The 16,038-nt window shown below is 36.0% G+C and overlaps 1 protein-coding gene across 1 annotated transcript; it reads right to left on the reverse strand.

Annotated features, from left to right (window-relative positions):
* Nucleotides 1-344: 344 nt before the first annotated feature.
* Nucleotides 345-1,955, reverse strand: LOC147637793 (uncharacterized). The gene is made up of 3 exons (XM_086798944.1): nt 1,262-1,955; nt 883-1,023; nt 345-765 (listed from the first exon to the last, which is right to left on the reverse strand). Exons 1-3 carry the CDS (start codon nt 1,903-1,905, stop codon nt 558-560), a joined length of 993 nt encoding a protein of 330 aa, XP_086655070.1. The 5' UTR covers nt 1,906-1,955; the 3' UTR covers nt 345-557.
* Between the last annotated feature and the right edge of the window lie 14,083 nt (nt 1,956-16,038).

A 16,038-nucleotide genomic window follows, 5' to 3' on the forward strand; every position in this document is an offset into this window, starting at 1 on the left:
ACAACATCAGAAACGCTCAGCTTGTAAAGGAGATCACCACCTGTACATGATGCCAGAGGGCGGGTACATGGTTGCATGCAGCGGTCAGAGGGAGCATGCAATTAATAAGGAGAAACACTGACTATATTACAGCACGCTAGTTAGGAAGACTGATCGGATTTGCGCAGACAATCGAATCAGAATCAAGGGGCGAGTCCGGGAGATAGAGGCGTTACGGGAGAAGGCTAGGCGCAGCAAGATCGGTGAGAAAGCGTGAGAGAGTACACCACAGGCCAACAGGAAAGAAGGCATGATACCATGTGGATTTTAGGAAGAGATCAATTACAACAGACCCTACATCATTAACACAGTATTTATTTAATCAATTGATAAACCAGATAAGAAATGCTCAGTTTGTGGAGGAGATCGCCATTGTCGTTGTACACAGAGGCAGGTTGGAGCAGGAGACGCGTTCGAATAGGTGAACCGTTATTATCAATTGACTTGCTTTACATATTTATAAGCCTAGGCTTGTTACTTTCGTGCCCGGCGCCCGCTACCTCATAACATCATGCATGCTACTTACAAGACGGAGTTGTGGACTCAATATATTGCTGGGGATAGCGAGGATGAGCAAAGCAAGCGAAATGCACACCGCGGACTCCTGCAACACTATGGTGATTGTGTTGGCCCTCGTAGGTGAGAACGAGCATGCTAGGGTTATGAAGACATCGCTCTACACGCTTCTTGACTGAGCATGCGTTGTTTGTGCACCGGTAGTAGTTTCTGCAGGAACCCACATCAAATATGCGATCAAAACTAAGAGATGATACCGTTCGATGAGGATAGGACTTCCTTTGTCAGCGAAACCTCACGATATGTAGGAAAGACATAGCTCCAAACCTTGGAAATGGGCTGTTCTTGACTCCTTTACGTCCATATTTGCGCCATTTGTAACCATCCGGTACGTGCTCGAACTGACTCTCGAGAACTATTGCAATTCTCGGCTGGCGGTCACGCCTTAGCGCATTTTTTGTTGGTTTTCTACACAATGACAATCGGCAAACAAGGTCAAAAATGACAAGAGAGATCTTGAATTAAACCATTGCGGCCAAAAATGAAAGAATCTCTCGAGTTAAACCTGCAGTGGTCTTTGCTATAGTCGTCTATACATTAGAGAAAATAAAATTACTCTCTTGACTGATTAATCCAAGGAGTAAATAAATAATAAATTGGGCTTTACACGCTCGAAACAAAAAGAAAAAGAGATCAGGGGGCCCACTGTTTCCTGGTTGAAGCTAAGATCACGGCTGCTGATGTCTCCTTCTCATCCGCATCCTCTTCTTGGCGTGAGGCTTTGTCTTTCATCATCGGCCAACCAGATTTGCAGACTGTTTCACTGAATTCTTGATCGCCATCACTAACACTAGCTGCTGCGGGTGGATGCTGCCAACAAGGAATGCTTGCAACGCCGCCTTCAATTTCTTCATGTCCATGAGCGCCAGAATTAGGGGCTATTGTATTATCACGAATTGTGGTCGTAATGGCACCTTGTTCTTGTTGTGCTCGAGTACCATTGATGATATAATCAATGGTTGAATCAAGCTCTAGTGCAGGTGAGGCTGAATATTGCCAGCATGGGCAGTTTTCATCGCAGCTAGTTTCTCCGTCCTCCTGCAAGAAGGTCGCAGGTACCATATCAACAAACCCAACATCGCAAGAATGTGCAGGTGCCATAGCAAATGCTTTATCATCAGCACTTATGCTCTGTTCTAGTTCTTCTTCTTTTGCAGTACTGGTGATATAATCAAAGTTGATCCCCTCATCACACTCCAGCATTGTGTCCATGAAACTGCAGTTTTTCCATTCATATGCGCTGCAGAGGTCAGTGTGTGTAGATTCCCAGGGTACTAGAACCGAAGCCATTATACTTAAACTACTGATCGGCTAACCTCTACAAAAGCTGCTTGTGGTATTAAGACAGAAATCATGTGAATAAAGCTTGGGAGGCAATGAGAAACTCTTATATACAGTCTCCTGGGTGGAATCGTGGCTGGAGAGATCGGGATACACGTAGTAGTACCACTAGTGCAGCTAGAAAAAGACGACATGATTAACTGTATGCAGAGCGGCTAGAATTCGTTACTTTATAAAAGAAGGTACTCAGCATGAATTTTTGTCAACAAGACCACATCTACGAAAATTAAGCATGATATTACTGCGTGTAAGCAGTACCTCGACGAGATAGTTGCCCGTAATCCAGCTCATCCTCCAGGCTATCTCCACCGGCCAGCACCTTATTTTGACTAGTTTAAATACATATGTTCTGCTCGAGTAAAATTAAGGACAACAGGTTTAGGATTTTAGTGTAATTCTAAGGTAGCTCTCTTATACTCTTATAGGTAACTTTTTAGTGTAATTCTAAGGTAGCTCTCTTGTACTCGTATACGTAACTTTTTAGTGTAATTATAAGGTAGCTCTCTCATACTCTTATACGTAGCTGAATACATTTATTTAGTGTAACACACAATTCGAGAACAAAAGCAAGGTTGGTGGAAACACTGACCTTACTTTGATTGGTTGAGAAAATAATTTTATGGTAGTAGCACTACTTTGGTAGCCTAACACGACACAAATGTCAATTTCAAGGGTTACGCCAAGGTTTTTTGTAGTTTGAATCTTCCTCTCAAGGCAAATTTCCTTCAAGTTGCGTAAGATACACATGTCTAAAGAACATAAGAAAATAAAAGCACAAAGGAAAAGAAAAAATAAAGCCATCATAATTCCTCTTTAAGAAAAGAAGGGGTATTATGCCACCTACATTTGCTATTAAAATCCAACATTTAGCCAAAAGAAAGTCTAGATTCCATTTGTCATTAGTATCGCAAAGACCACAAGTTGCAAACTTGGGAGCTATTGAATATTGTTCGAATCATTAAAAAACATTTCAAAAATGTGTGCATGCAATGAATTTAGTTAACTATATAGACTTTCTAAATCTTCGATTTCATGCATACGAGGTAAATCAAAGTCTTAAATGATATTTTTTATAACTAGATCAATTCAATATGCATGATTACACTTTAAAAAACAAAATAAGAGTGCAAAAGATCTTTTAAAAATAAGAAAAAGTAAATAAGTAGCAACAAAAAGATTCATGCAACATCTATTATATAATGAGTTTCAAGCTCACAAGTGATTTGAATAGTAAAGTATATTATCCACATATGCACACAACTAGTTTTAAATCAAAAGAGAAGAAAAAAACTACAACTTATGCATGTTATAATGGAGATAATACAATCCAATGATCATTTCCAAACATGATGAATGATGCACCTAATACAAGTGCATAGTAAATTCCAATGATCATTTCAAAACTTGAGGGGGTGATGCACGTAGTATAAGTGAATAATTCAATATGCTAAATGTAAGTTCGACTTAAGGTTCGCAAGAGATTCCAAATTACACCATTGAATGAGGGTGCTATGTCCTCTAGGATTTAGCCTAGTGTTCCATGCTTGGGAATCCCAAAATAGATGTCTTGGGTTGAAGTCATTGGGGGGTTCAGGTGCTTGTTGTGTGATTCATGTAGGTGGGCAAGAGGGCTTCCACACCCACACATTAGGTGTTTTCTACACTAACATGTGGTGCACTTCTCCACCTTGTCTCTACGATAACCAATTAGCAAATTCTAACTATATGCAAGGTAGCTCCGAGGACTTGGACTAATGCCTCTTTAAATCTTGGTCTCCGTCACACAATAAGTTAACAAACTATGCATTGTTTCACTTTCCAACTGAGATGTTTTCCCTTGCAAGCCTGAAAATGGTAAATATTTGGAAGGGTGGTAGGTTCAAAATTGTGTGCATCCACATCTGCACCTCCCAAACCACTCATTATGAATGAAGAATCAAGGTTAAACTAACAAAAATGATACTTAGGATAAACACTTAGTCCAAAATGGCACATATGATGCCATCTTGCAGAACTAAAAAAGAGAAGTGACCAAGACTAATTTCGCAAAATGGCTTTTATAAAAGTAATGATAGGTATTGATAGATTCCAAAAGTAAACCTTTCTCACATACATCCCTTCAATTCTTAAAAGCTCACTAGCATGAAATGATGAAGGGAGGAATGTGATGTGACCTTAATGAATGCTTGCACAACTAATATGCTATTATTTTTTCTAGGAAGTGCCAGGTTTGGCAGCTATAAGACAAGCATTCAAAAATTGGCCAAAAGAGGGTGTACTATTGCGTTTATAATTTTAGTTCTAATAAAGTATAGTGATCTTACTAATGAGAAAGAAGTTGTGACAGATGAAAAGATCCCGTGAAATGATTTGGCTGAAATGTAAATGATTAAAAGCAAAAGAACTTATCCAATGTTGAAGCCTATGAGTGGAATATGGATGCCTATAAATAAAATATGTCTCATCAAACTATGTGCTAGTAAAAGAAAGAGAACTCATTTAATGTGGAAGTTGATAAATGAAATATGTCTTATTGTACTAAGCACTTGTATTTTAATGAAGTTATGTAAAGAGGACATTCTATGCCAAGTAGAAAAAAAGCCATGGAATATGTATAAGGCATGGAGATTAATGTTTATAACAAAGCTATGTGGACCATTAAAAACATTAATGAAATAATTGAAGTTAGATGCAGAGGTCTACATTAAGGCTATTTGGGATAAATATAATAATTAAAGTGATGGATGGGTAGGTTAGACATTTATGAACCTAGCTTTTCCCAAAGGACTAGTAATCTAATTGGTGTTTAAAGAAAATTGATTTATTTTTATAAATGTAATCTAAATGATTCAAACACCATCAATTTGCAATGGGGTAGGTTTCACAAAAATGATTGCTTAAAAAGGCACATATTATTAGAAAAGCATTTTCTCAATGCTCCACCACCCTCGGTGTTGTTTATGTGGGTGATAGAATGTGCTCTATTTTGGCACTCTACTAAGTGGGATGTATGCTTATGCAGGCTAAGTGACTACAAAAAGATAACAAACCAAGGACACCCTATTCTTGGGTTCCAAGCTCCTTTGAGGGTCTAGACACTCCCAATCAGATGATATGGTTGGCTTGTCATTTTGGACCAAGTAGCCAACCTATGTCCATATGCCAAACCTTGGTACTATATATAGACTAACTTGGTAGCCTTACTTTATCATCGAGATTATTCTGTTCCAGCAATCTTATAAAGCAAGACAGCCTCCATCTCTACTCTATCTAGATATCCATCAAATATCCTTACCCAGAGCACATGACGGGTAACACCGCCCACTCCTCTGCTCCTTACCTCACGCACATGGGTGGAAAGATGCCACTAGTTTGTAATCAAGTTTGCAAGTAATTATATTGTTTATTCTTCACTTCTTTTTATAATTTGAGAGGTTGAAGTGTAGGACCAAAAAATGGGGCAGACCGAAGCCATTAGATCCTTTATTATTATCCATAGGTGCAACGGGGTAAAATGCTTTAACGGGGCTTCATTCTTATTTTAAGTATCATGCAGAATGTATGCCGACAACAAGAAGGTTTAACTTATCTGACAATTTTACAAGGTCACAAGTATTCTCATTGTATAGAGATGCTATGACAACTAAATAGAGCAGTATACAAGATACTCTTATTTTACCAGGCTTTGGAAAACCTTCTTTGCCAATGTGGCTATCTCACAAAAAGTTTGAATGGGTGTGTGGACTCTGTGTGTGCAAAGCTAAAAACAAGAAGAACGGTAGCAAGTGATCCAGATGAGCTAAGGATAGTCAAGGATGCTTTGAGAATTCACAGAGGAAGAGCAAGAAAATGAAATAAGGAAGGCAATGGCCCATAGAGGAAAGTGTTTTGCATCTCCAAAAAAGTATCTTGGGCTAGTTATTAATGGAATGGACCAAAAAAAAACTTGCTTGCCTCACTTTGCTAGGCTGCCTAAGGACATTACAGAAGACACACTTGTGCGAATGCATTTTGTTGGTTGCCTTGTTTAGAATACTCAAGTTCACCCAAGGGTTTTTTTCACATATCCAAGTTCATCCCAGGGTACTAGAACCGAAGCCATTATACTTAAACTACTGATCGGCTAACCTCTACAAAAGCTGCTTGTGGTATTAAGACAGAAATCATGTGAATAAAGCTTGGGAGGCAATGAGAAACTCTTATATACAGTCTCCTGGGTGGAATCGTGGCTGGAGAGATCGGGATGTCACGACACACGTAGTAGTACCACTAATGCAGCTAGAAAAAGACGACATGATTAACTGTATGCAGAGCGGCTAGAATTCGTTACTTTATAAAAGAAGGTACTCAGCATGATTTTTTGTCAACAAGACTTCACATCTACGAAAATTAAGCATGATATTAGTGCGTGTAAGCAGTACCTCGACGAGATAGCTGCCCGTATTCCAGCTCATCCTCCAGGCTATCTCCACCGCCCAGCACCTTATTTTGATTAGTTTAAATACATATATTCTAGTCAAGTAAAATTAAAAACAACAGGTTTAGGATTTTAGTGTAATTCTAAGGTAGCTCTCTTATACTCTTATAGGTAACTTTTTAGTGTAATTCTAAGGTAGCTCTCTTGTACTCGTATACGTAACTTTTTAGTGTAATTATAAGGTAGCTCTCTTATACTCTTGTACGTAGCTGAATACATTTATTTAGTGTAACACAATTCGAGAACAAAAGCAAGGTTGGTGGAAACATTGACCTTACTTTGATTGGTTGAGAAAATAATTTTATGGTAGTAACACTACTTTGGTAGCCTAACACGACACAAATGTCAATTTCAAGGGTTACGCCAAGGTTTTTTGTAGTTTGAATCTTCCTCTCTCAAGGCAAATTTCCTTCAAGTTGTGTAAGATACACATGTCTAAAGAACATAAGAAAATAAAAGCACAAAGCATAAGAATCAATAAAGCCATCATAATTCCTCTTTATTAGAAAAGAAGGGGTATTATGCCACCTAAAGACCACAAGTTGCAGACTTGGGAGCTATTGAATATTGTTCGAATCATTAAAAAACATTTAAAATTAAATGTGTGCATGCAATGAATTTAGTTAACTATATAGACTTTCTAAGGCTTCGGTTTCATGCATACGAGGTAAATCAAAGTCTTCAATGATATTTTTTATAACTAGATCAATTCAATATGCATGATTACACTTTAAAAAATAAAAGAAGAGTGCAAAACATCTTTTAAAAATAAAAAAAAGTAAATAAGTAGCAACAAAAAGATTCATGCAACATTTATTATATAATGAGTTTCAAGCTCACAAGTGATTTGAATAGTAAAGTATATTATCCACATATGCATGCAACTAGTTTTAAATCAAAAGAGAAGAAAAAAACTATAACTTATGCAATAGTATGAAATAAAAGTTCTTCATACAAAGATGAGATGAAACTTCTTGAAGGTTTCTAGAGCAATAAAGTTTATAAAGTATGTAAAGTAGGAGAGTCATGATAAACTAAATTATTTAAAGTAGTAGACTTAAAAATCTAAATAGCTAAGACTTGATCTGGATATTCCTCTTCTTCTTTATTGGATTGGTGATCATTTTCTTCTCCTTGGGGACCAGGGAGCATCAAAGTAAGATTTTCATTTTCTATTAGAAATGCTAATTTCCCAGGCTCATCAGAGAGAGGAGAGGCATATGTTCATTTCATGCTGATTGGAACTTATCATTAGCATCAATGGAGACTTCTCCCACCTCTTGATCTTCATCTCGTAGTTCCATAGCACCCTTTACATGCATAGGAATAAAGGGTGCTTAGATCTCATCCTTTTAAACTACAATGCAGTTTCTCTTTCTCTTAACTCCCCATGTCATATTAGTACTCAGTGTTTTTAAAAAATGAATATAAGAACTAACATACAATCAATAATAAGAAATTATATATTTAAATATTATTTTTTAAAGGAAAAAGAAGTGTATGCCAGTTCCACAAAACAAGTCAAGTATCCAATCATCTGGCATAGAAAATAGGTCGATCAAACGATTAATCACGTGTTGAGGCTTCTGGTAGGGATTCACCAAGGCTTTGGACTTAGTCACATGCCTTAGTTTTCTAGTTGCTGCGGGAAAAGAAAGAACATTGGAGCATCCAGACTCATTGACATGTGCTTCAACACGTCTTTGCTCAATGTCATCCCAATAGCCAACCGTGATCATTTCAAAGGAACTTTTAAAACGAAAACCTGGAACATGATCTATATTTGTTTTGACCCTACAATTGAATTTATTGAAACATAAATTTAAAGTGTTTGAATAATAATTAAAAGAAACTAAAAACATAAGTTCTTGAAACCATACTACAAGAGACTCTAGACCATGTGTTTCTTTTCTTAGAGCTGCAGTTACTCATGCAGCTTGGCTAGTGCTATGAAAGATCACAAATCTCCACATATTTGATGTAGTTACCACTTTAAAATTTTGTAATATCTTTTGAATTTCTTGATAGGTATATGCTCTCTCATCATTTGTAGAACCACTCATATTGAAACCTTATCGGATATCAGCAATAACAAGACTATAATCTTTCTTTGGAATGATATTTTGAAGATTATTTACATCCCCACAAATCACTTTATAGGATGCTGCTTTACTTTCCTATCCACTTGGAAGAAAAAACTCTTCTATTTCAACTCCTTTAGTTGGAGTAACATTTCGTAGAAGACGTCTTGCTTTCTCTTGACGAGCTCTTTCAAGGTGTGCAAGAAAGTTTTGTGGACACTCTGATTCTTCTTGAAAGAGTGACTTTTTGCCCTTTTTAGTTGGAGGCTTCTACTTTTAGTAGAAAGTTAATGTACAAGAATATAATATTTAGTGGATGGTTTCTTAAGACATAACAACAATATTAGCATACCATCACTTTTGAATCTTTAATACAAAAACAAAAGAATATTACCCAATCTCTGAAGGACAACAAAAAATTTTCAAAACTGCCTGAGAGCTAGACTCAGGATACACTGCACGTACTCGTCCAAGTGGTGCAGTTTAATTTTTTTATCATGACCTCTTGCATCTTCATATAAACTTTATGGTTGTAAGACACATGTAAAGACAATATAAATACTTCATTTACATCAAGAAGATAAAATATGAATAACTAAAAACTTTACTTACTTTTGTAGCTCCAAAGACATTTCATCAAGTGATAGCTCCTTCAAAATGACACATGATAAGGCAGAAACTAGAAGTGTTTGATCCTTCACTTCTTGAAGTGCTCGCCATGGATTAAGCTTCATATCTTCTACAAGGTCTTCAATTGATATTTCCACCTTCTTACCACATGACTTTTAGCCAAGCCACTAGATTCATTTAACCCTTAAGAGGTCTTCTTTCCTTTCAAAGCTTTATTCTCCCACATTGAAAAGATTCTATTCTGAAGATCCCAAATATGTCCTGTACGAAAAGCAAGTTGAAATACAGGATCATCCTTTCTGAGTCCATACGACAGATCCTCTTTCTCCATAAGAATCCCAACCTCCAAAAGACAATGTCTTCGTAATATGTGATCAACCTTTTGGTGTCCTGCCACATATTCCTCAAACTCATGGTGAAAAAACCTGATTTCCTCAAACTCATGTGAAAAAACCTGATTTTCTCAACTTGGGACATCTTTGCACGGTAGTCATTATCATTATTATGATCCCATGCAAGAAGTTTTTCCTCTTCAACTGTGAGAGTAGCATATATTTTGCAATGGACAGTGCGAAAGTAAGGACTATTTGGATTTTCCTTTAATAGTTCCCTCCTAGCTTCAGCAGAGTGTGAGCCCCCAATGACATAGTAGTTATAATTCTCACATTATGCCATTTTAAAGCTATTTTTATTGGGACAATTTGGGGGTCTACCAAAACAATAAATGGAGCCACTGTGGCATGGGGATTTACCTTCATTTTCTTCTTAAGATTATTGACATGTACTATGTGAGGTTCTCTAGAATCTCCATTAATCTTCTACCAAATGGTGTATCAACAAGTGGTCAATGTATCTTTTCCATTGGCGAGTTTTAAATCCTACCATTGAGCACAAGTTTCTCTTGTTTAATTATCTCCCTTATTTTATTTTGTTGAGTTGGGAGTGCACCTGTGCCAAGATCACCACGAGGAGTGATGATGTCAAGCTCCTTGTTGTTATCTGAAGATCCAAAATCCTCCTCGCTTGACAAATTGATGTTTTTATGTGATGTTCTCTCATCTTGAGAACTTGTAAATATAGAAATCCTTTTAACTTCTCTCTGTTTCCCTCCTTTCCCATGAGAGTCAAGTGCAGAAGACCTTGGAGGCTCTTGAGGGGTGACCTCTAAGCTAGCAACATTAGAGGTTGCAGTAGTCGGAGTTAAGAAAGGTCCTAAGCTCACTAACAAATTGTCATTTTTTTCGAATGCACAAGTTACTTGCACATTTCTACAAAGACCCACTTGAAGATTATTTTAGCTCACTAGAAACTCTCTAATTTTGTTTGTATCATCAACAATAAAAGAAACAACATGATCTCTCTCTTCCCCTCTGTATAATCCACCTTTAACACTTTTCGACAAGACTTTTGACCTCTGAAAAGATAACTCTTGCTAGAGTGCCTAGCAATGATGAAAAAAGACCACCATTAACCCCAAAAAGACCACCATTAACCCCAAAAAGACCACCATTAACCCCAAAAAGTGCCTAGCAATGATGAAAAAAGACCACCATTAACCCCAAAAAGACCACCATTAACCCCAAAAAGACTCCACTCATGTTGAAGATAAGCAAGAGTTTTAATTGATGTACCTATTGAGAGTTGAGGTCTATCTTTTAGTGCATTTATAAAACCATGAGTTCTTCGTGGGGGTACATAATAAGTTGTTGTATTTGTCCTAGCTCTCATTGGAACAAACATAGGTTCATCCTCCTTCTAATTCTCTTCTTCATCTTCATCAACAAAGGATGATTATGAAGCTATAATTCTCTTTTGGGTGAAGGCTTCAGTCGTCACAGTACCCCGGGGAGGAAAAGTGGCAATGGTCTCAAAACCTAGTCGAGTTTGAGTTTGTACTTCTCTCTCTGCAATAGCATCCAACATTGTGTCGGTATGCTTAACACACCTGCAACACCATCTCTGTTCTCATGTTGTTGTGAAGCCTCCACTTGTTGGAAGAGGAATCTTTTCCCATGTAAAGTAGCAGCTTGGGCTTCCTTTGTAGTTTTTTTAGAACGTTCCTTTCTTGACTTCTTTGTAGCTTGTATTTGAGGAGGTGAATAAAATTCTAGAGCCTCAAGGGCGGGCCTCTTAGAGGACTTCTTCATCTTGTCACCTCTACTTTATAGATAAAAAGAAATAGATTTAGTAGCAAAATAATTATTAGTTGGTTCAATCAATCAAATCAAAGAAAAATCAATAAGGTGGAGCTAACCATTAAAGTGAGCAACAACAAGGCTATCACAAGCAGATCAAAACAAAAATATGTAGGAAATAGAGCAAAACAAGATTCTATAAGACAAGAAAAGAAAATCAGAAGAAATAAAAGTACAACAAAAAATATTCTACTTCTATATGATTAAAAAAGAAGAATTTAAGAATGAATTAAGAAATAAACTAATTTTTGTAGAAAAAATTCAACAAGCAAGATAACATTGAAAGAGGACTAACATTGTTGTAAAGTGGTAAGGGAGAGATGAGAAGGGATGAACCTGTGGGCCTAGATTTTGATGCAGCACATCGATATGGTTGCCAGATCATTGAGGGCAGAGGAGAAGGAATAAGAATAATTATCGATATTCACAGTAGAGATAAATCCTTTTAGGAGAAGATTGAGTTTGCTCTCAACCTTCAATTTACATGCAAACTTGATGCACTGCATTGAGTTCATGTGGAATTGGATGCATTATAATGGAGTCAAATAAAAGAAAAACTGAAAAAGTTTGAATGGAGAAGAAGATCTCACGTTAGATGAAGGTCGCCTTCATTCTCTCCACCATATTTGCATCAACAAATTTCACTCATAGTGTGGTGTAGAAAACATAGAGAAGTGGCGTAGCATAAAATCAAGCAAAGATATTGCCCATTGTGTAGAAAACAGAATATCAAGAAGATATACGAAAGGCGATAAAGTTTCCAAGAAGAAAGCGATGGTTTTTTTGGGCTGAAGTGCTTTTAGGGTGATTTTACTAGTAAAAAATAGAGATTTTTGAATTATTAAATCATGCTCCCTATTTTTGGCATGCTTATGGAAGCAAAGTTGATGAACCACATCAACTTCTCCACACAAACTCAATGTCATGCATTGAGTTTATGGTAAACTCGATGCATGACATCAATTTTGCAGAGAGAAGTTGATGTAGTGGATCAACTTTATGTAAGAAACTATGTTTTTTAAAGCCTAAAACAATAATTGTCTCACACATCCACTATGCATGCTTTTTTGGGCTCGCAGTCACTATATGAGTACTAATTACACTCTCGGATAAGTGGAAAAAGCCAATGATGTTTTACTATAACGGCCCTTCGACGGCAGCAGTGGCCCACCCCTTGGACTCCCTAAGAAGGGGGCATGCCCCCCTCCCCCCCTTCACCCCCTAGCTATGCACCCTATCAGGTGCCTATAAGTTGTTGGTCTAGCTCCGCGAGGTGAGAGTGCCTCCGCAAGGTGACAGTGCCTCCAGATATAGCTCTTCTATGGTTAGGTTTAGAAATAACTTACCGCATATACATGTAACCTAACTAACATTGTGCTAGGTTAATCAAAAATCATCTCATATGAATCCCCTAAAAAATAAAGAGTTCTTGCATTGCATTAACTTCTCCATAAATACTTGATGTTGTGCATCAACTCATGCATAACATCAAGTTTGTATGAAAAAGTCTATAAAACTTTGCATAATGTTTTTTAAAGTTGATGCACTACATCAACTTTTGATGTTGTGCATCAACTCGATGCATAACATCAAGTTTGTGTGAAAAAGTTGATACGGTGCATCAACTTTGTTGTTGATGCAATGCACCAATTTTGCATACACCAAAAAGTTTTCAAAAGTGAATGCATGTCATCAAATTTTCCACACCAACTACGTGATGCATAGCATCAAGTCTATATGGAAAAATTGATGCAATGCATCCACGTTTAAAAACTTTTTTTGTGTATACAAAATTGATGCATTGCATCAACTTTTCCACACAAACTAGATAGTGTGCATCACGTTGATGCACAAAATCACGTTTGTGTGGCAAAATTGATGGAATGCAACATGTTTGTACACACAAATAAAATTCCTTAAAGTTGATACACTGCATCAACTTGGGTACATAAACTTGATGTCCTGTATCAACTCAATACAAAACATCAAGTTTGCATGGAAAATTTAATATAATGCATCAACTTTGCATACATTGTTTTCTTAAGAAAGTTGATGAAATGCATTAACTTTGCATTAATAAACAAAACTTCTTAAAATTGATACATTGCATCAACTTTGCCAGGTCACCTTAATGTTGTGCATCATCTTAAAGTTGATACGTTGCATCAAGTTTGTGAAGCAACCTTGATGTTATGCATCTTCTTAAAGTTAATACATTGCATCAACTTTGCCAATCCACCTTGATGTTGTGCATCAACCTGATACAAAACATCAACTGATGCAATGCATTAATTTTTATACAAAAATATTTTTTTTATACTACATTGCATCAACTTTGCATACACAAACAAAGTCAACTTGATGTTGTGTGTATCAACTAGATGGTGGACAGCATCAAGATTCTATGCCTGCATCAACTTTGTGTACACAAACAATTTTTAAAAATTATGTGCTACTCTCCTAATATATAAAAAACACTAAACCTATCTCCATTCATTGCATGAACTTTATTCTAAGAAAAGTACTTTAGAAACTTTATTTATCTTTTAAGATTTATTTCAAACTAGTTGTTGTTATTAAAATTTTGATCATCGATAGATATAAGTACATTCTATAATAGTTTTTCTAACATCTAAGTTAAAACATCGTATAGGCTCAAACAAATATTAAGAATGTTATGCTACCCCACAAATAAAGCTTTTAAGTAATAGGAAGAAAATTAAATCTTTATGGAATTTTTCTAAAAGGATCAAGATTTTGTATACCTTTCCATGGTTGGACTGAAAAGTGTGATTTTCTCTCCTTGTTACTTTGCTTCTTGTGTGCCCAAATAGTTCTCTCTCTCTTTCTTTATCTCTCTCTCTCACACAATGCGAGGTGACCAAATGAGCCTCTCAACTTCTTATATGTAGCCTCATAGTTCCAAAAATAGTAGTTATTTAGTGTTTTAATTCTAGGGTTTCTTAATCAAGTGCCACCTTAATTATGTATTAAGTTTAATGACTTTCTATATGATGGCCACATGGGCTATTAGGTTATCATTTATCATTTGTTAACCAAGGAGAAAGACATGAGGAGAGATGTTCCGTTGGTCATTTCTTGTATCCATACTTTGTGTGAACTTTCTTTTAAGAAAAATACTTTAGAAACTTTATTTATCTTTTAAGATCTAATTCAAACTAGTTGTTGTTATTAAAATTTTGTTCATCGATAGATATAAGTATATTCTATAATAGTTTTTTTAACATCTAAGTTAAAAAATCCTATAGGTTCAAACAAATATTAAGAATGTTATGTTACCACAAATAAAGCTTTTAAGTAATAAGAAGAAAAAGGAATCTTTCTAGGGATCAAGATTTTGTGTACCTATCCATGGTTGGACTTAAAAGTGCGATTTTCTTTCCTTCTTGCTTTGCTTCTTGTGTGCCCAAATAGTGCTCTCTCTCTTTCTTTATATCTCTCTCTTTCACAATGCAAGGTGACCAAATGAGCCTCTCAACTTCGTACGTAGCCTCATAGTTCCAAAAATAGTAGTTATTTAGTGTTTTAATTCTAGGGTTTCTTAATCAAGTGCCATCAATAGATAAGTACATTCTATAATAGTTTTTCTAACATCTCAGTTAAAACATCCTATAGGTTCAAACAAATATTAAGAATGTTATGTTACCACCACAAATAAAGCTTTTAAGTAATAAGAAGAAAAAGAAATCTTTATGAAATCTTTCTAAGGATCAAGATTTTGTGTACCTTTCCATGGTTGGGACTTAAAAGTGTGATTTGCTCTCCTTGTTTCTTTTCTTCTTGTGTGCCCAAATAGTTCTCTCTCTCTTTCTTTATATATCTCTCTCACACAATGCGAGATGACCAAATGAGCCTCTCAACTTCTTTTGTAGCCTCGTGGTTCCAAAACTAGTAGTTATTTAAGGGTTTAATTCTAGGGTTTCTTAATCAAGTGCCACCTTAATTTTGTATTAAGTTTAATGACTTTCTATATGATGGCCACATGGGCTATTAGGTTATCATTTATCATTTGTTAACCAAGGAGAAAGACACGAGGAGAGACATTTCGTTGGTCATTTCTTGTGTCCATTCTTTGTGTGAACTTTCTTTTAAGAAAAATACTTTAGAAACTTTATTTATCTTTTAGGATTTATTTTAAACTAGTTATTGTTCTTAAAATATTGTTTATCGTCGATAGATATAAGTACATTCTATAATAGTTTTTCTAATATTTAAGTTAAAACATCCTATAGGCTCAAACAAATATTAAGAATGTTATGTTACCACAATTTTAGCTTTTAAGTAATAAGAAGAAAATAGAATCTTTATGGAATCTTTCTAAGGATCAAGATTTTGTGTACCTTGCCATGGTTGGACTTAAAAGTGCGATTTTCTCTCCTTGTTACTTTGTTTCTTGTGTGTCCAAATAGTGCTCTCTCTCTTTCTTTATATATCTCTCTCTCACAATGCGAGGTGACCAAATGAGCCTCTCAACTTCTTATGCAGCCTCATAGTTCCAAAAATAGTAGTTATTTAGTATTTTAATTCTAGGGTTTCTTAATCAAGTGCCAAGTTAATTTTGTATTAAGTTTAATGACTTTCTATGATGGCCACATGGGCTATTAGGTTATCATTTATCATTTGTTAACCAAGGAGAAAGACATGAGGAGAGACATTCCGTTGGTCATTTCTTGTGTCC

This window comes from Cibotium barometz, chromosome 6 (genome assembly GCF_041138505.1).
Source record: "Cibotium barometz isolate CiBa-2024 chromosome 6, ASM4113850v1, whole genome shotgun sequence".
NCBI classification, from domain to species: Eukaryota; Viridiplantae; Streptophyta; class Polypodiopsida; order Cyatheales; family Cibotiaceae; genus Cibotium; species Cibotium barometz.

Excerpts from the sequence above, each read along its gene's own strand:
- LOC147637793 (XM_086798944.1), bottom strand. The coding sequence starts at position 1,905 with ATGGCTTCGGTTCTAGTACCCTGGGAATCTACACACACTGACCTCTGC. Across the intron at positions 1,024-1,261 it reads TTAGCTTCAACCAGGAAACA|AAAACCAACAAAAAATGCGC; the intron begins GTGGGCCCCCTG and ends GTCATTGTGTAG. Across the intron at positions 766-882 it reads AAGAACAGCCCATTTCCAAG|AAACTACTACCGGTGCACAA; the intron begins GTTTGGAGCTAT and ends GGGTTCCTGCAG.